This window comes from Strix uralensis, chromosome 10, assembly GCF_047716275.1.
Source record: "Strix uralensis isolate ZFMK-TIS-50842 chromosome 10, bStrUra1, whole genome shotgun sequence".
NCBI classification, from domain to species: domain Eukaryota; kingdom Metazoa; phylum Chordata; class Aves; order Strigiformes; family Strigidae; genus Strix; species Strix uralensis.
Window position 1 is genome coordinate 1,619,859 of NC_133981.1, and position 20,231 is coordinate 1,640,089.

The following is a 20,231-nucleotide window of genomic DNA, read 5'->3' on the forward strand; positions in this document are numbered from 1 at the left end:
ACAAAACTGAGCATGATGGGGAAACTCATATCTGAGCTCTCCAAAAGCTTTTAGAAGATCTTGGTTTTTATGAAACCCGGACACTTAGACATCTGTTCCACCTGAGAGAATGACACATGCCCAGGAACAGGTCATGTTTTCTCTCTGCCTCGCTATGAAGCCCTGTTGCTGATTGAGTGCCTGTTGTTGTTACTGTGGAAATGAACACATCATAGCGTGGCACTAATGCCTGCCTGTGGCATCAAGTGCTTTGGAAGGAAGAGGTGCCTTGGTATTGGGGCACAAATCTCTCTAAGCATATCGGGGCAGAAAACTCAAGGAATTAAATGGATTTATGGTTTAGGAGGCGGCATCTGAGGATTGCTACACCTAAGCATATGTTCTCTTGTTCTCTGGTAAAACATACCATGGCAATTGTGCTGCAAATTCCTGCAATTTGTGTCTGCCTGTCTGTGCAGCTGATGACACTGTCGTTACTGTGTGTGTGCCATTGTTGCTGGTATTGTTTTACAACGACCTTCCCCTTTATTGGTACTGTTGCTGATGATGTGCCATATGTACACATGCACATTAGAGTATAAGAACATCATCCCTAATTGTTCTTGGGTAGCTGTCAATGCCATTTACGGGGTATGAGTGCTAATTGCTTCAGAAATACAAAGAAACAGATATCTGGTCTTGCTATTATTCCATTTTTTCTAGTCACTAGGAGCATTGCAGTGCTTCCAACCATGTTGGATTTTTTAACGTGTTTAAACAGATGAGAATTCAATAGATTGAGGCAGCTTATTCAACAAGTCTATTCAGTTCCTTGTTAGACTGTTACAGATCTAGCGCAGGCCCAGCCAGGATTCCTGAGTTCTGCCAAAGATTTCCAATGTGAGTTGGGGAAATCATTGAACCTACTGGAATTGATTTTTTTTTTTTTTTTTTTTTATTCTCCTGACTGCAGAGGAGAGATGATGTTTTATCTAAGGGTAAAACAGCCTTCCACACCAACCTAGAAAGAACGTGTTCCTTCTTTCTGCTAAGTACCCTGGATTTTTCAGCTGAAAGACACTGTTGGTCATTTGACCCACTTTGGTGATTGCTGCTCCCACCAGTTTCTCTATTAGGACTACATGACTCCAACACAAGATTAGTATGTGTGTCACTGGTAAAGTGGTAGTAAGTGGGTGAAAACTCCTCTTCACACATCTTTCTGTGCTTGTTTTCCCTGCAGGAGGAGGAACACTGATCCTGTCTGTGCAAGCCTGCAGTCTGAAATTCTGAAGTGCTACCAAGAAAACAAACGTGAAGTGCTCAAATGCTCAGAGCTGGCTAAGGAGTATCAGCGCTGCGTTAGTGCAGCTCAGAAGGTAACAAAAGCTTCCTTGTTGTACTTGCTGGCTTTGCTGTCTTGTTTTGCATGGTGTTTTCTTCTGGGAAGTGTTTCTGAGAGCTGTGGTATCTGTTAGTCAAATTGCAATCTTCATAGGAGACAAATTTTCCTTGGGATCCATTTTGCTCCGTTCATTCCGCATTTTCCAGTCACACTATGGTGTGTCCCAACTTCACTCCCATCAGTGGGTCCTGTTGTACTGAGCTGCCACCAAAACAGTAGCACCGATGCTCCCAGGTTTCAAAGTCAGTCACAACGATTTTCCCAAGTTTTACCTCTTGGACGCTGTATACTGCAAATGGTAGGCAAATCCATTTTGCCAGGGTCGGCATCATTTTGAGTGGGCTCTAAACATCCTCCCGTTACGGGACTTCACAGTTGGAGGTGGTCTTTCCTTTTGTTGCTGCATGAGGAAAGCTGCTTTATTGGGCAGAGCTGCTGCCTCTTAAGAAAACTGCACACTCCTAAAAGCTGTTCGTCTTGTGCATGGGGCCAGCAAGCCTGATGGCTCTTCTTTCAGAGGTGCAGAGCCCTAGTACCTTCTGTTGATGCTTCAGAACAGTGACTGCTCAGTACCTTGGAAGAATTTCTGACTATTGAAACAAGGGAAGGAGAAAAGAAAAATGAAGTATTTGGAAATTACAACTAGGATATGGTTTTGAGAAAAGCGAGTGGTAGGACATAAACTGCTGCTTGGGGTGTCTGGAGTGTGAAGAATGCTGTTCCCCATGTGAGAATTCAGTGGGCCAGGTCCCTCAAGGGCAGGCTTTTTCTTTGGGGGTGCTGGTGGTAGAAAATTCTCCAAAAGGTGCTGAGACTATAGGGAGGTGGATGTGGAGAAAAGGATGGAGCCTTAGAAAACTGAGACTCCTCTCATGGGATTACTAATGCAAAGGGTGGGGGAGAGGTGGAGATTTCATAGAAGCAGTCTTTCTCTGTCGCATTAGCATTGTGAGGGGAAGCTGTATGCCTGATTTAAGTATAACATGAAACAATCTGCCAGCCGGCTCCCAGAAGAAGCCCGACAGAAGGAGATGGGAAAATTGTCAGGATATATTAGACCAAATGTTGTTGCTAGTCCTAGTGGAATTTTTTTCCTTCCTGTTTACAAAGAAGGTCTTTGTATGTCTGCAAATCAGCAAGGTTAAAGCTGCCAGGAAAAGGGCTTTTCTCTGATATCTTTAAAGTCCCCAGCTCCCAAAACATGTGGTTTCTTTTTCTTTGTCAGCTTTAAAGTAAAGCGGTGCCTGTGTTGCCGCTGCACAATCCATGCCCTCTGTTGCTGCGCTCAGAACATTGGCGCATCTATTGCCAGCCTCCGTTACCTGATGCTTCCTCCTTGCCTCCTGTAAATCAGACTTGTAGCCTTTTCAGTGGAGTATATCTTTAGCAAATGCATTTACCAATACATCTTTATTGCATGCGGTGCGGGCGGAATGTGATTACCAAAGAAGACAGATTGCATTAAACTTCAGCATATTTGCAAGCTGCGGCTCCAACCCGCCTGAGGAAGGGTCTGGGATGCTGCCAGCCCTGAGCCCCAGCCCGACATTGTTAAGGAGGAAATTGGAAGCTAAATGACTGGTAACAGCAGAGGGCAGTGAAAGATCCTATTAACTTGGACCTTTTTCGGATTTGGGTGGTGGATTTTTTTGGTAGGTTTTCTTTATAAACCAGAAACTGGGGGTCGTTTTGGTTCCCAGAGTATTCAGTCAACTTCAGAATTTTTTTCCCCGCTGTTATATAAACTTCCTGGAAGGAGCAGTTCATAGGACATGAATTTGCTGTGAATGATGACAATATGGCAGAGAATCTCCTTGCTATGTTTTAAGAAGGGGCGAGAGAGACTAAGGAATAGATAACTAAACCTTGCAGCTAGACATAGGTGCTAGAGGGTTCTGCAACTACAAATGCAAATAAAACTTGTGTAAGGCAGTACATCTGTAGTTTCCTTTGTCCCAGGACAGCTCAAGCCCTGACAGTTTGCCTCACTGCTCTTACTGAGTCCTCTGACTCCTGAGATATATGTAGCGATCACAAGCTGTTGTGTTTTTTCATGAAGGATTAAAACTTCCTCCTCCCTTCCCCTCTTAAGCTGTTATTTTTCTTTAAGTTTAAATTAGCATCTTCTACCAAATGGCTTTGTCTCACGCATTCCTCATTCAGGAAATGCAGGTTGGAGGAATGTGGGAAAGAGAGGCCAGAATCTCTTCATTTCTTGGGTGTTTTTTCCTTTATTTTTTAAACACAATTTGTTTTCCAGTACAGGAGGTTGTAATCAAAGCTGGATGTGTGACTTCAGCTCACTTGCATGCTGGTGATTTGTTGTTCTGCTTTTTACTAAAGATTTTATAAGGCTTGGTGAATATTCTTTAATGAAGCATCTGGTTCTCTGCAAGTTCCTTTTGATGGCTGGTAAAAATGTCTCCAGGGCATGGTATACATTAGACTCAGAGAAAGCAAGCTCTAGATTTCTAGACTGAAAATTACAGCTTACAGTGGATGAGAATAATTCTTTGCATCTTCTGCCTTACTGTGTTGGTTTGAGACTGTTCCTTTGGGCACCCATTTCCCTTTGCCTATTGCTGTGCACATCTCTGAGCCAGGAGCTCAGATGCACCCCCGGTTACTTCTGCCCCACGGACAAATATATCAGGCAATCATTTAATGAGTTTTGAAATTTATTTTCTACTCATTTCCTGTGTGGGCCCTCTTACTGGAACAGGTTGCTTTATTGTAGTGCGTGGTAGGGATATAACTGACGTTACCTGTTTTGTATGTTTTCTGGCCATCAGGGCTTCTTTTGTAGGCAAGGGAGAGAAATAGGCACTGCTAGAGCATGTTGCACCTGATCCTAAAGCAGTCATCTGAAGCAGGTCGGCTGAAGTGCCACCCACAATGAGTATTTCTCTCTGCTGCTTGGGAGGCCCATCCAGGCCATGAACACCAAAGTTCACGCCCGTAGTGGGATGTTCATGGAGTGATGGGAGCAGGATCCTGCTCTGATCGTCTGCCTTTGTAGCTAGCGTGCTTTCAACTTGCCCTGCCTAACCTGCTCACTAACTTTGCCATTTATACCATCCTGAACGTGAAGTTTTGGTAGCGTGGCCAACAGCTCACTGCCGTGGCGTCAGCCCGCTTTGGCTCTGGGTTGCTCGTTGCATCCTGTGCTTTGCTTACGTGGAAGCTCTCTGACTTTTGAGTACACTACTGTAATGTCTCCTGTTTAATTTGGGAATGTTTTATCTTTTCTGGTGGTCTGTTTTCATGGCTCTGCCGAACTTCAGCTACAGCATAAGAATTGCTGGCTTTAAATCTAATAAAAGCTGGGATAATGGGACAGCTGTGGGAGGGGCAGTTCCCATTGTGTCTTTTAAAATTGCCTGTAGTTTATTGACCGCAAGTTTCACCAAGAGCTACTGCTGCTGTTAGATAATGAGAATTGAAAATTGCTGCTGCTGTTTCCCCAAGGTTTTATCTCGTGCCAATGAGAAGAGGGTGTGGAAGGAAAAGGAGAGTGGGCAGTGGAAATCTGTGTAATTTCTTACTTTGAGTCCAGATGGAAGGGAAAAACAAATGATTTTTTTTAAAAGTCTGAGTCCTATTAGTGAATTGCTTCCCTCCCCCTGCAAATAGGCACTCATGCAAGCTTTTCAGAATATTTGTGACCCATTTTGCTTCCTTTACATCCTGTTCACATCAGTACGCAAATCTGAATTTCCATCAAATTTTAGTTGGTTAATTTGTTACGTAATTGGTGGTTATACCAGGGAATCTCCGACCAGCTGCCACTTGAAAAATGCAGCCTCTGGTGACCATGTATTAACGTGATTTGAGATTTCAAACAGAACCTCCTTCATGTGACTGTGTGCAAAAAAAATGTCTGTTAGTGAAAAGCATGTATCCCTTTCTTTCCAAGTGTTTTCTTACAGTCTCTAGGTGCCTGTCTTTCACAGAAGGACCAAGGTGAAATTCTTGCGCTCTAGCTCCTGGCCAAACCAAGCTATAAAGAGCTGCATACTCAGACACGTGTATTCCCTTGTCAGTAGGAGCTGTATACATTGAGCTAGGAGCCATTCATAATTCTGTGCTCTTTCTCCCTATTCTGCGTCCAGCTTCTCACGAGTCTGCTATTCATAGCAGACAAAGGTAAAGCTACATCTATGAAGGCTTTAGGGCTTGTCTACATAAGGAAATTACAGTGCAATAAACTGGTGAGTGAGTTTATGGTACAGCAACTTCTCTGTTTATGAACATTCTGGGTTTGTAATGGAAGTGCAGGGAGAATTCACACTCGTTTACTGTGAGTCACTCTGCTATGCAAACAAGCCCTTGCAAAACACTGATTGACTGGATTCCCGTGGAGGTAGACTTTTAACATAACCTTGAGTTGACTGCATTCTCCTTTGCCCTTGACTGTAACAAAAAGGAATGTGCTCAATTTACTGTGCCTACTTTTCCCAGGGATCCCTGTGAAAGCCCAGCTCCCATTTGGCGCACAGCAAAGCATTGCAACTCTGCTGGAAGTTTCTCTCACATGTGGGCAGCGACCTGGATTGCTGAGAAGGTGCCACAGGTAGTCGTGCAGTGTCCCGGCCCGATGGAGCAGTTTTGCTCAAGCCGTTGGGATCCTGCTGAAGCGTGGCCTGCTGGGAGCTGTCATTTCTGCAACCTGAGCCACTTCGCTTAAGAGAAACAGCTTTGGGATGCATTGGACGCCATGGGCTGCGCTGCAGGTGGCTCTGATCATCCTGGATCATTAGGCTCTTGTTAAAAAATTGTTTCCATTCTGATGGATTGCAAAATGCTTCATAGATTGTTTGTGTACTTATTGGAGTAGAGAGTAGCAGTTAGAGTGTGTGGCTGGGGGAAGAAAGCTTCGGACAGGTGTAGTAAGGTCCCAGGATTTCTCCTCCTCCAGGATTCTGCAGAGGTAGATCTTAGCTGTTGAAGTCTCATCAAGGAGATATTAATATATCACATGGTGTGCTACTTGAAATGCAATATATCTAACTTGGAAGGCTTTAGGGTTGTTTGAGCTTTCTGAAATTCAGCTTTGTAGTTTCAGATAAATCTGTGTGTTTCCTATCTGGAGGATGGTATGCCCAGCCAGGTATATGCTTGCCCTGCCTTTCGTCAGTCAGTCCTTGCTCAAAGCAAACAGATCTGTAGAGCATTTTTCTTGCCTTCTCTGTAAAATCAATTCTCTTTTTTAATCCTTCTCTCTTCCAACCTTTATTTGTGCAAATGCTGTAGTGATAACACTATTGGAGGAGTTTATGACTCAATAAATGGCCCCCACAAGGGAGTCAGTGGAGAGGCCACAAGCTGCAGGCAGCTGCTGTTTGTTTAGTCGTAAATACAGAGGAGAGCAGCAGTGGATTAACTGTACCCAAGCATACCCTGACCTGTTATTTGCAAAGGTGAAAAGGATCCATATTTTGCTTCTAATCATAAAGGATTGAAACAGTTACTGTTTTGATTCTTAAGGCAGCAGTTCTTGGTTCTGGTGAGTCTTGCATCTATACACAACGCTTCATATCCTCAAGAGTTCATCAGTGGATAAACTAAAAATATAGAGCTGCCTGAAAGGACATAAACTGCCATCTAATATATGAGGCATGTCCCAGAATAAAATGCTGGCCTACTTAAAATGGAAATGGCTGTTGCCTGTACCCAGTATTTACGAAACTGGAGGCATAAGTTCTTTATTTGCTCTGTGTCTCAGCACTTCACGAAGCCCTGATGTTCCCCACAGCCTGGCGTATCGTCAGCACTTACTAACCCGCATGAACAAGTACCTTTCTCTGTCTGCTCTTTGCAGTCCACATAAAGCCCTAATGTGGCACCTCCTGGAGTTTGTAATTTTTGAAGAAAACAAGAGCATAAATAAACTTAGAACTTTTCTGCTCACTTGGCTGTGCTTCAAGGCTCATCTTCCAGAGAGACTTAGTCCATACCCTGCATCATCTTTTCCTCTCAAGTTCTTGTATCCGTTGCTTGGTCTGGAAGGAGGACTTCTGACCCAATTTCTCTTCTCAAAAACAATCTGTTGTTCAATGCACAGTCCGTGTGCATTTATTTTTGGTTTTCTGGTTTTTGTTTGTTTGTTTTGACATTGTTACAGTGAGGAAGGAATTGCCTTTGGGTCTAATTTCTCGCTTTGATGGTTCTGATCTTAGATATACTTACAGGTAAAGTTAATCAAAATACGTGTGTTTCACAAATGGTTTTAAAAGAAACTTTGTTAAAAAAGGGAAAGAAATCAGAAGACCATTACAATTTCTGAAGTTGAACTGTTTGGTATTATGTTATTTCTAAAATGTGGTCTATTCTACAGTTCTTGCCTGGACCTGTTTAAAAGCAGCCTAAAAATTTTTCTATAGTAAAACCACTGTAAGAGCTGGCCAGTCAGGAATGAGAAGTCATAGCTGACTTGATGCTGTGATGTCTTTGAGTGGGTGAATCTGAAAAAGCTCATTTGAAGTTGTATATCAAAATTTCAAGCAAAGTAGGGCCAAGCACTATAAGGACAGGAATGTGTTTCTCTGATGTATTGTTTTTTCTCTCACTCTTCAAAAAAAGTGTTTCTCTTTTGGCTTAAATTAATGGGACCTACATGGATCTACTGCATCTAACAGGTTTCTCTACTTCTGTGCTCTCTGTATGGTGTGTTAGGCAGCGTTTTCCTGAGAACTGTAGCCTGTAATCAGTCGGGCTTATCTAGTATGGGAAACAGTTGCTTGGGGGTGAGAGTGTGTTGTGATACATCATGCTGGTTTTAATGCCAGATTTTTTCACAAGAGATTTGTAGCACTGTGTTGGCAAGTTGGAAGTGGAAATTCTTGCTCAGATTAATTCTGGGAGACTGATGACCAAGCAGTCTTGGACAGAAAGAAGTTGATTTCCAATTTTTAAACTATGTGTTTTGCTGCTGAAGTTAGATTGAAACAGATCCACAAAAATTGCTGTCGGTAGCAACCGCTGGTTAGAAGCACAAGGTCAGTGGTCAAATGCCTTCAGACTCCCAAGAAGTTCCAAAATAGCCCTGACTTCCATAACTTCGGTGCTAATGTTAGATCCATTCTCTGACAACTTGGCTATAACTTGGGAAATTATATCAGTGGTGCCAAAGTCTTCATGACAAACTGGGGAAACCAAAGATTTGTTATGCTCCGTGTTGGTTGTAGTCTGTGCAGGATGGTTTCCTGCTCCATGCAGTTTGCAGTTTCCACACACCATCCATTAGCTATTTTTGTTAGCAGGTCTTGGGATTGAATACCTTGAGGACTGATAGGATTTAAAGCCCTCACCACTCAGCTGAATGCGTCTGTGTAGATAGCATGTACGGGGGTTATTCTGGTGGCGCTGGTCCCAGGCCAGCCGAGGAGGTGCTACCAAGCAAGCGAGATTGCTCTAACTAGCCTTTCTTTGCAGTGCCAAAGAGAACTTGGGAAGCTAATGAACAATGGACGAGCCCTCCTTTTAGTAGGAAGACAATCCTTTTCTTGTCAGGGCTGTGGTGTGTTGGAGGAGAAGGCTTGCAGAAGTTGTCCTGGTGCTGCTTGCTAGTGTTTGTTCTCTCCACAGAGCCCCCCTGTCCAAGGCTGTGGAGCATTTGTCTGTTACAAAATCTAAACTTTGTGGTGAGGTTTCTTTCTGCATTGTGCCTGCATTAATTGTTTGTGGTTTTCATCCCTTGTGACACTGTTTGTCTGCCCAACAGGCCTCCTTGTCTGGAGATACTTCTTAGTACACTTGGGATTTTCCAAAGCAATTTAAAGCTGTTAGTCCTATCTAGACCTTCCCAAGCCAGTTTAAGTAACCTTTCTGGACACCAGTGCTTCAAGTATAGGAACAAGACATGTTGAAGACTGTGTTACAGTGATCTGAATATAGTGTTAGTTAGCTCTGCTACTGCTACGTTCATCTGTTGGCAAGAAACTTTCTTTTGGTTCTAACACCTTTTTTTGGTTAGAGGCCTTTGTTGGGGCCTTTAAGAGTTGGTGGAAGGCTCTTAAAAGACCTCTGCATTCAGAGAAGCTGTCCAGAAAGCCAACGCTTGTTACAATTAGAGTTTGTTACCTTTTATAATGTGAGGGAAGCAGGTAGTGAAGCCTTGAGTTAGGATGGTGCTTCAACGTCTCATGTATCTTCTTTTTTCTGGAGTTGGAGAAGCATGCTGCTCTGTGTTAAGCCTGAGTGTGCATCCAGAAACGCAGACAAAATTATTTTGACAGTGTGTTCGCTCTTTGTCCCTGCTGAATGCCTGTTTGTCCTGTATAAATGGATTTCAGGACCAGCCAAGCTCCAGCTCTGAATTAGTCTAATAAGGTATGGTAGGTAGGGTTTAAAGGTCATTTTGCAAGCAGCTGGTTCCCTGCATATATTAGGGGGAATGAGTTTTAAAATAATGCTATTGGAAAGCTGTTGATTTAACTTTTCAAATATCTGTATGCTGTAAAATCTCAACTCTTCTGCTTCTGTCCTTCAAGCTCTCTGCTTGCCCTCTGCCTGCTTATCTTTCTGTCATTTCCGATTACCTCTACCCATCTGCCTCGGCATTCTCTCCCACTCAGTTTATCAGTCCATGTTTGCTGCCCACAAGGACTGGGTTTATTTTTCTGAGCAGCTCATCTGTTGGGTTACTTCACAGAGCTGTGTAACAGAAAGCTAAGGGTTACTTGGTTCCGTCTATTAGTAAAGCATTATTACACTGTTCTTTTATTGCGGGACTGGGAGTTCTGAACAGTACCACTACATCTGCAGCATTTTTGTGTCTTTGCAGGTACCTAGTTCCCTTCTCAAAATGAATTTAACATTGATGAAAGAAGATCATGGGATTTATTTTTTTTTAACTCCTGAACAGGTCGAAGTGCTCAGAGTGATCATTCCAGCTTCCTCTCTGTGGAGTGTGTGCTTCAATCCTGCCCTGATCTAAGTGTTTCCTATGGAAATAGAGAATGTTTTTCTTCATTTACTTATTCCCTGATTCCTCTTTGCCAGTGAGGGTGATTTTGAGCGTTCTGGTGATTGATATGCTGTGGACACTGTCTTAAAAGCTGAAGGGAGCACCCATTTACCCAGGTCACACAAGCCTCTGCCAGGTCTGAGATGGTACCTTCCTAGTACAGTTACTTGCACCTGTACACACCCCTGGATCTTCACATCTCCTTTCTGCTTCTTTGAAGTTTCATTCACAATATATATCCTCAGGAAATCAGACAACAAAAAGGAAGCTTAAAAAATTGTGAGATGATAGCAGCTGCAGCATTTTTTCCCCTTTCATTCAGACTGGACTGCTATAAAGCTTTTATATTTGTCTTATATTCTGAATGTTTCCTGCTTGTGACTTGCAACTCTTCTGAGTTTATTCTCTTCTTTAGTACAGTGCAGTTCTTCAACCCAGTTACTTAAGCAGTCAAGTTTCTGTCTAGGACACACCGTTGTTCTTTAGATGTTATATTAACGACAAGCACCTTCTTTCCGTTCTTGAGGTTGTTCTATGTAGCCATCTCTTGACTATCGTGGAAATAGGTGAATGATACTGGACTTAACTGATCTGTGGGTTCTGTGTGGCTGCCTGTTAGGGGATCAGATAAGCAGTGCCCAGCTACATGATGGGTCCCTGCACTGCTGCTCTTTAAACGACACTCTTCTACGAGAGTCTCTTTGCTGATAGGACTGTAAGCCTTTGGATCAAGGGTTGAAACTATAGTTGGCAAAGTGATTATCTGCATGTGTCAGCACTAGGGAGAGGTTCAGAAGAAAAGTATAAGTAAACACATATTTGTGGTACAAACTTCAGGAAGAACTGTGTAATTTAGAGGAGTATATTTGCATAAGATAAAAAAATCAGAAAGTTTCTATACGTCAAAGAATTGAGGTTTTTATCTTCTGGATGAGGCAGCAGGGCAATAATATACTCTGTTTCAATTATGTACTTGATAACTGTATGAAAGAAGTTCTTTGACAGAATAAGAGAATTTCTGGTTATAGATATGACATGGAGACTTGCTGATCTCTCCAAAGGAATTTGAAAGGAGACAGAATTACTGTTTGTTTGTCCCATCTCAATGCCATCTTAATTCCATGTTTGAGCACTTCTGCTGATTCCTTTTCATGGGCAGAAGAAGGGAGAAAACATAGACGTCTTTTGAGGCACTGGCTGCAGCTAAACACAGTATGTCAGTAAATTATATGGGTACTTCTAATGACCCTCTGGGCTCTCTGACACATGACTACTGTGTCTTGTCATGGATTCAGGTGTACACCAATTGCTGAGTTGGAACACAAGAGATTCCCTCAAGCCCTATCAACAGGAGGAGTTAAATGCGTTTGTCTTTAGTAGTGCTGAAGGTGGCCTACTTACTATTATCATCATTTAACAAGCTCCATAATATTTCTGTGCCCTAGGATGTTGGCAGTAGTGTTTAACTTCCTGTGGTACATCAAAGTTATATTTTGTCTTTTAGTACCAAGCCAAAGTGTGTTCAGGAGTATCCTGAGGCTCAGGAAGGCTTCTAAGGTCTTCTAGAAGTAGACAGCCATTGAAAAATGTATTGGATGCTGTGATCCAGGTAGGTTTCTTCCCAGCTGTGCGTACCTTGGGCTGACGTGATGAAGGCACTGTGATAGGGCTGGAGTGCACGAGAGAAATGTTTGTGCAGAGCTTGTACTGCACCAGTGGCCACCTTATTGTTCTGCAAAAGCCAGCCTTAAAGCATCTGTACAGACTCCAGTTTGACCTCTCTGGAGCAGAAGCAGGTTCATTGCTGAGGATAAACAGGGTCTAATGTTCTGATGAATTCCCCTCTTTCCAGCCTTTAGCAAACATCTTGAGGCACATGGGGTGCCGCTTTGTTCAAGAACAACAAGCATTTTGGAAACTATTAAATGTGAAAGTCATACTTTGTTCTGGCTTGTGCTGATGGGGGTGTTGTGTGCTCACAACGGTGTGGCCTGAACTCGAATGCTCTCAGGTTCCTTGGTTAGTGCAGTATCTAATGTATGATTTGACGTGTGTTCCGTGATTCCATATGCTGGTTGGGAGATGAGCAAGAGAGATCCCAGGCTGCATGGGACAGTTCCTAGTGCCTTCTTGTTTTGCTGAGCCTTGACATTTGCTGCACTAGAGCCCCATAAAATGCAGGAAAGTCTCTCCAATCGTGTATGTGTATTAGCAGGTTACTCGCACTGATGGATTAGAGCCAGGCAGCGTTCAGTAAATGTGGATAAATAATAAAAGGTGAGATTGTGTGCAGTGATCCCAGGTCTCCTTTCTCCAGCTGCCATCTCCTGTCTGTTTGCTGGGAACCTTTGCACAGGCAAACGGCTTTGCTTGAGAGAACAGGCTATGCACTATTTTCTGACATAGCCAAAGGTGGCTGACACAAAGCCGAAGGAGAGCTGCTCTCCCAGGGACTGAAATGTCAACAAAGATGTTGTACTGCCTTAGAGGGCCCTGACTTGCTTTTGTATGAAAACTGAACAGATGTTGGAAGGTCAGGAGCTTTGCCATATACAGAGCAGCCCCTGGAGAGCAGGGCAGAGCCTGCTCAGGTGTCACGGGTAACACTGTTTTGAGTTTAATGTGCCAGCACTTCCCCTGAATGTACAGCTCCCCCCAGCCGCGTCTGGACTTTTACCCTGATTAAGAAAACGGGACTCCTATAACCATGTTGTGCATCCGTGAGCCTGGTTTCTGTCCCGCTCTCTGCTTGCTCTGAACCTGCTGGTGAGTTGCAGTGATGTTCCTCAGAAGGCACAAAGGCTCTGAAGTAATAAGCTCCTGTATGTCTTGTGAAAGCAGGCAATTAGGTGGAGGGAAGGGGCCCCAGCGGTGCTTGTGCAGGGGGGAATGGTATTGACTCACCCTTTATTAGACATCAGTTTGGTCATGGAGGAACTTAACTTCGAGGCATGAATCTGGAGGAATCCAAGTGACTTCAGTTCTGCTGCTCATGAAATGGCCTGTTCCTACTTGAAGACTCTGGCTTGCCCAAATGTTTGAGGGGCTGACTTGTGCTTACCACTATAATCAGCTTCACTGGAGAGACTCAAGAAGGGCGGCACTGCAGCAACTCAGAAAAGAGAGCAGCCTTGTTTTTAGGGATTGTCCTTTGGAAAATGCCTTCTATGTCCAAGTATTGATTGCATTCTTTGCTTTTGAGAAATGGAAGCGAACCCCTTGTTGCAAGAGAGGGCTACAGAAAGAGCCCAGCTTTCAAAAGTTAATAGCCTGATCCTTTAATGCATGTTCTCTTATTTTTAGGATGAGATAAAAGATATGGTATTAGGTGTGAGCAACCTGGAAGAAGAAAAGAGCTCATGGATTTGAGGTAGCTTGTGGTCTTGCTTCCTGCACCTCTTTTTGTGTTGTTCAGTCAAATGTTTCATGCTTAGGAAATTTAAGCTCTGGGGACCAGAGCAACTGCTGATCCTTGCTGGCCTCAGCACCTTCTCCACTGAGCAGCAGGCAGGCGGTTGTCAGTTCCTCTGTAGTGTGTTTTTGCTGCTGCGTGTTGAGGCAGGACAGAGATTGAGATGAGGGAAGAGCAGACTTTGCAGTGTGGTGCTCCTGTGTCCAAGGACTAGTGCGACAGACAGCTGTGAGGGGAATAGCCTGAGATACATCAGCTCACAGGTGGGTACTCGCTGGGGTCGTTGGCTGTGACATGCGTGGCTATTATGTCTAGCAGCCCTTGGTCAGAGCTTGGTCACAGGATCAGTGACTGTCAACTGTCTTTTTCAGTCCCTGCTGGTCATCCTTGTCCATCTGTCATTAAGTCCACTTTGGCATGACTGACAGGAGCTTATTCCAAAGCTTAATGGGAGCGGGGCGTAGTAGTTGTGGCTTGTGGCCGTTGAGGAATCGGTTGTGTCAGCAGGTCTGCACATGGGCTTTGGGCAGTACAGCAGAGAATCGTATTTATAAAGTCTTCACGGGCCCTGCGAGTACAGTGTTAGGCTTTGAAGCGTGGTTTCCTCTATGCTCTGCTTTCCCACAAAATCTTCAGGCATGATCCATCCAGAAGTGTGAAATATATTCAGAATCCCACTGCTACCTTTTTTTCACAGTCAGCAGGGTTGTGCTTTCTTCTCCGGTGTGGAGTTGTTTGCTGTTGAGAATAAGCAGTCTCTTTTCTTGTGATTCCTTACCTTTCTTTGGGACATGATGCCATCAAGAAAACCAGCTGTTCCAATCTGAGAGTTTACCTCTGCCTTCATGCTCTCTTGTCGATTGTGTTGAATCAGTGAAGTGTTGCAGTACTGTAGAGAAAAGGGGGTTGTGAAGAAATGAAGAGTGAGATCACACAGCAAGATTATATAGAAGAGGATTCATATCCTGTCACACAGTTCACAGTGGCTGTGTCTGGAACCAGATCTGCTATAATAACAGAAATCCCCTCATGGAAACTTGAATCCCAGATCCAAATCCTTGGTTCATTAAGTTGTGGGATCTGAGAGTTCCCACATGGAGAAGAGAGCTAGCTAATCTCAGTATCTGGGGAGACCTGACAGCAAGTCCTGGCTGCTCCTGCTGGGAAGATGGTGGCTTTGATAGGTGTTATGGAAAAAATTATTTAAAGGAGAGAAGTAAGGGAGATAATCCCTGGATGCCAGCTGTAGCAGAAGGATAAGGTTGAAAATACTCTTCCTGTAAATCCTACAAATTGCAGTTCTGTCTCTCTTAATATCTTGAACCACTGTCTCAAACCTTTGTCAATATGGGCTTTTTGCCTGTGACGCTCAGATTCAATGGCATCTCTGTTCAGCCAAGAAAACTGCCAGGTTGTGCTTTGACTTTGGTTCCAGCTGTTCAGTGCAAAAAGCTTTCATTGCTGCTATGAAAAGCTTTTCTTAAGGGACAACATAAAACAGTAGGAGTGTTGTGGTGCTTGAAGGTTGAAGTAGGCATCTTCCCTTGAGAAGAGTCTTCCAAAGCACAGCAGTCTAGTACACTGTCAAGTGGATAAAAGGTTATAAGGATTGTGCGTTAATCTGTAGCTGTCTACAATTAATCTCCCCGGCAGGTTTGGATCTGGCTGATGTTCAGGCGCACCAGCCAGGTATGTAAGGGAATTTCTTGAGTGGCTCTGAACTGCTCCGCAAGCCTCTAAGCTGTAACTGTGCGCCTGGGTCCTGCCTGCTCTTCCTCGTGATCCTTGGTTCTCGCTCCAGCTTTGTTCTTGCTTTGCTCTCTCTGTTGGTACTTTCCTTGGCTTCAGCACTTTTGGTTTGTACTTGACCACGGTACCTGGTCCATCCTGATAGCAGGATGGTAAGTTCACACCATACTGTGTGTTTCACCCCAGGCAAGCTTGTGCTCTTCCTGATAATTGCCTCGGAATCAACAGTTGGAAGTACTTCTTGGTCTTGGCACAAATTTTTCAAGTGCCACTTAAGTTTTGACGAACTTCTGGAGTTGTGTGTTGTAGAGCTGTAAGAACCTGGCTTCTTGATTTTTGACTTGGCATTTCTTATTTGCAAGTTTATTTTTGGGTATGCATTTGATTCTCTCTCTCTCTTTAAAAAACGGACCAACAATATCTTACGGTTTTCAAAACTTGTTTCCCTGAAGTTAACTATCTGGAATCCTTCTCTTGAGCTTAAAAAACAGTAGAAATTTGCCAACCCTATTGGGCAGGGTTTAGAAACGTGAAGATTAAGGAATCCTCATTTTGACCCACTGGCACCAGAATCAAGTGCTGTATACCACTGCCAAAATATTTTCTCCCATCATGTTTTTGTTTTGTTTCGTGGTGTGCCGAATTCAAGATCGTTAGGAATGCCATGCTAGCTCTGGGGTGGGTCTCCATTAGGTCAGGACAGTACACAAGCTGCGGGTGTTTCACTGTGTAGCTCTGACACCGCTATAACTGAGTGACACCTTCCTCACTACCTTGCATGAGCAGTTCTGGCCACCTATAGGATTTTTCTTGTAGTATGTACAAGCAAGCTAGAGATATGCTATTGCCTGGTTTTGCTACCTCCTCCTCCTTCTATCTCTTTATTTACTCACCTCTTTCTAGACTCTGGGCTCAGATTTTTCCTTTCCCCTCTGTCTTCATTTTTTCCTCCTGCTTCCTCCCAGTGTCTCTGCATCCTCTCCCTCCCTCCTCTCCTCTGTCCCCTTCGTTTGCATTCCTTTCATTTTAAAATCTGTATTGGAGCTGACACCAGGCTGCCTATTCCATGCAGCACAGAACTGCCAGTTTGGAAAGAGGAGGCTGCAGTTCCCTCAGGGGGCAAGACAAAGTTCAGTGTCTGTCTTATTTTTAAATATGCATCTGAACATGGCTGATCAGAGGAGCCAAAGTAGTCTTTGGGTTCTGCGTACTGGAAGCTCATAAGGACATAGACTAATCCTCTGCATCCCCCTGTGCTTCTCATTGAACATGAAAGCTGCTTGGCACAGGGGAGATGGACTCCAGGAAACATGGGTTAGATTCAGAGACTCCATGGAAGGAGGGTAGAAAGGTGTGGGTGCTGGTGTAAGCCTCACACCTTCTTTTTCTGCTTAAGCTTCTTTCTCATCCTGTCAGATTTATGCACTTTTTTTTTTAACCCTGAAGGATCCCAAAGTACATTACTCAGCTATACGTCAACCTCGGAGGATGTTGTTTGCCTTGGGCAAGTAAAAGACTGATGAGTGATCATCACACTGGTACGGTGAGGGGTCAAGCTGGGATATCCCGGTTCCATGTTGTTATCACAGCCAGTGCCGTGACAAGGTACCGGAGATGGATTTGCAGGTTTCCCAGTACGAGTAGCAGCTCTGCTATGGCAGGTTATGTACCCAGCTGGTGAGTTTCCTAAATGCTTTTGTTGTGCAACTCTAGCTGCTGGCATCTGTTCAGGCAGCACAGTGATGTAGTCACGTAAAGGGCAAAAAAAAAAAAAAAAGGCAGGTGCTTACTGGTCCAACAGCTCTTGCCAGCAGATGAGGATCGGAAGTGAAAGAGAGCCTATTGAATTAAAGCTGCAGTCATAATTGTAGTTTAGAGAAAATGTATGTAGTTTGGCAGAATACCAGGGTCCTGATTCTTGTAAAATTGTGTCACAGGGTCTCTCAGGACCAGGCGAAGGTCAAGACCTCTATTGGAAACCTGTCAGCCCTGTTACTTTCTGTGGCACAGGCTATTTTGGTTTGGCATGGACATGGAGTAAGAACTACTTCTTTCTGCAACTCGTTGGATGTTTCTGATCTTTCAAGTGGTCAGAGCTGGTCTGTGTAGCTGGGGACGTTCAAGGTGATTGCAGCAAGAAGTGTGAGGGAGGCTGTAGGCTCATCGTCTTTGTGTTTTCTTTTAGTATCATTGACTAGTGAGCAGCCTAACCCATCCGAGGAGATACCTGACAGCATCAGGACTCAACACCAGATGATTGTCAACTGGACAAGCACAATGACCGTGTTCAGAATAGGTTGAAGTAGGCTCTACTCTGGAGAGAGAAGAAATGTACAGATTGAGGAGGCTACACTTGAGTTCTTTAGAAATGCTCTGATAATCCTGGAATAACAAATTCTTCTGATTGGAGAAGTTGTCCTCTCGTACAAGGATCTCAGTGTTTATGCTGTCTAACTTCTTTCTTTGACTTAAAGAAAAAGTAGTAGTTAAGACTTTCCAGTTGAAGACTGGTGAAGTGGTATGTGTGAATGATAGAAGAATGGACTGCTGGGGTGGATGGATTTGGCCTTCTGATTCTGCCTTTTTTTGTTAAAGGATCCATGTTTTTGGACTCCGATGAGGTGTGTTCACTTGCTGTCCTTGGAACACTTTGCTCAGTATTTTTGTGGAAGAGGTTGTGCATTGGAAGTGGGTGAGGAACAGAAGCAAGAGCTGGCACTGTGCAGCTGATTTCTTCTCTGCAGTGCTGCATATTCAGTTGTCAATTTTTTCTCTATTTTCTGAAAATTTTTAGTTTCTTGTTTTAAAATAGCTAGTAGAGAGAGAGGGCTCATTGCCTATGAGAAGAATAGCTGGAGCTGGGTGGCAGATAAACCTTCTCTGGCCGGGTTCGTTCAGCTCCCCCCTGCCCTGAGGATGGCTCTGCTGGAGCTTTGGGTCCCCTGGATATGTCTGTCCATGTTCCCTGTCTTGAGGAGCAGCATTGTGGACGCCATGGCTTATACTCTGCAATCCTGAGTGGCATTATTCTTCCTCTTAGACCTTTCCTGAATAGCCAAGCTGCTCATTACAGACTGTGAGTTTTTTTCTGAAAAATTACATACCACCACATTCTCACTAGAGCCAGGTTGTGTGTATGGGGGAGCCCTGGATAACAGGGTGGTACAATCACCTGAACTGGCTGCTCTGATTGCACCAGTTGCTGCAGCCAGAGGCTGTGCCAGATCTGGGAGAATTCCTTGGGAAAGCAAACAAACTGCTAGAACAATTCCGGCGTGGTCCTATGTGACCTTGCTTTTGCTGTGGTGGGGAACAGTTTCCAAAAAAGCAGTAGAAAGGATATGCCCAAAGTCGCTTTCATGTGTAACTTGGACTAATCAGGATTTGACCCTGAGTCCCTAGAGGTGAAAGGCTGCTGTGTTAACCCCCTCACTTCATCTCTTGCCAAGTCTGAAAATCCAGGTTCTTAAGAGGAGCTGTTACTTGTATGACCTTCATGCGTGAAACAGTTTCTCTTTTAAAATGTTTTTTCCCCTTTATCAGTTATTCATTGAAGAGTCTCTTTGCATCTGTAGAATTTTGAAGGGTAGCTATTATTTTACCATTTTAATTTTCCCAGCTGTTCAAATAATTGTTTTAACCTCTCAGTGCCTGGAAATGTTTTTCACATCCTGGTTGCTCTGCATTGTATTTCTTTGGTTTCATGTTTTAAATTACCAACAAATATTTTTTTCCCCCATTCCAGATGGCTATTCTGTGACTGACTTCTCTATAGCTTAAAGGCTACATTGATCTGAACAACAGTCTGGCAGCAAGGATCTTGTGAACTTTCGCTTTGTGATACTGGGCTCTCACATCCTGTTTTGGGGGTTTTTTGTTGTTGTTATTGTCCTCCCCAAGAGGAGCTCAGTACTCAGTTCTCCCCAAGAGGAACTCGGATCCCATTAAGACCAGAACAAGCTGTGGTTATTCTGAAAGATCTTGCCACTGGCCTCTCTAGACTTATATTTCACTATATATAGAGCAGAGACAGCGAAGCCAGCCCAGAATACAGTGTCTTCACACAGTTTTACAGGTACTAAAGTCAAAGCATTAAATATGATAGTGGTTTCTCCAGCCCCAAGACAAGGCTGTGGCAAAACTTCCTTCTGCTCTGCAGGGGAGGTTGCTGATTGAGCTGGGTGAGGCACTCAATACCAGTGCCATGTTCCCAGCCTGGGGGTGATGCTCTGAGGAGGAGGGCTGCACCTTTTGAGTCCTGTCTGGGGCAAAACACTTCCATGTGGGAGTACCTCCAGAGCAGCAGTGTCTCATTCCATAGCATCAGTTTTCTTTTTTTGATATTTTTTTTGTCAATGAGCGTTGCTTTTCTTGACTATGTCTTTAACGGTCTTGCCATAGGGACAGAGGTGGAATTTGAAAATAAGTAATTACATCGTGATATTTTAGACATATTGCTGTAGTTTCTCTTGCATGCTCTTCTCACATGTTCCAGAAGTTGCAAAAGGTGATTTATAATTCATCAAACTAAGCGTAAAACATCTGACTGCAAAACCTATCAATCTGATCCCATCTCTTCCTAGCCCTTTAATTAGGGAAGCCCTGCTGAAAAATGTACCCATCAGCTCCTGAGAAATGGTGCATTCCTGGACCTTCAGTATAGATCTTGAGTTATCCAGGTGCCAAAATGCTGTCAGAACTGACAGATCTTAGAAAAT

At 43.9% G+C, this 20,231-nt stretch overlaps 1 protein-coding gene across 7 annotated transcripts in view; it reads left to right on the forward strand.

Annotated features, from left to right (window-relative positions):
• The window catches only part of CHCHD6 (coiled-coil-helix-coiled-coil-helix domain containing 6), a 117,459-nt gene that overhangs the window by 78,370 nt on the left and 18,858 nt on the right, over positions 1 to 20,231 (forward strand). For 6 of the 7 annotated variants that reach the window (XR_012630208.1, XM_074878812.1, XM_074878807.1 and 3 more), the window contains one exon: positions 1,223 to 1,358. Coding sequence is in view for 5 of the 7 variants with exons in the window: in XM_074878812.1 (XP_074734913.1) it covers positions 1,223 to 1,358 (136 nt within the window). In the remaining 2 variants the exon portion in view is untranslated. Of the gene's footprint in view, positions 1 to 1,222; positions 1,359 to 5,845; positions 6,118 to 20,231 lie in introns of all 7 variants that reach the window. The other variant, XR_012630207.1, reaches the window with a different exon arrangement.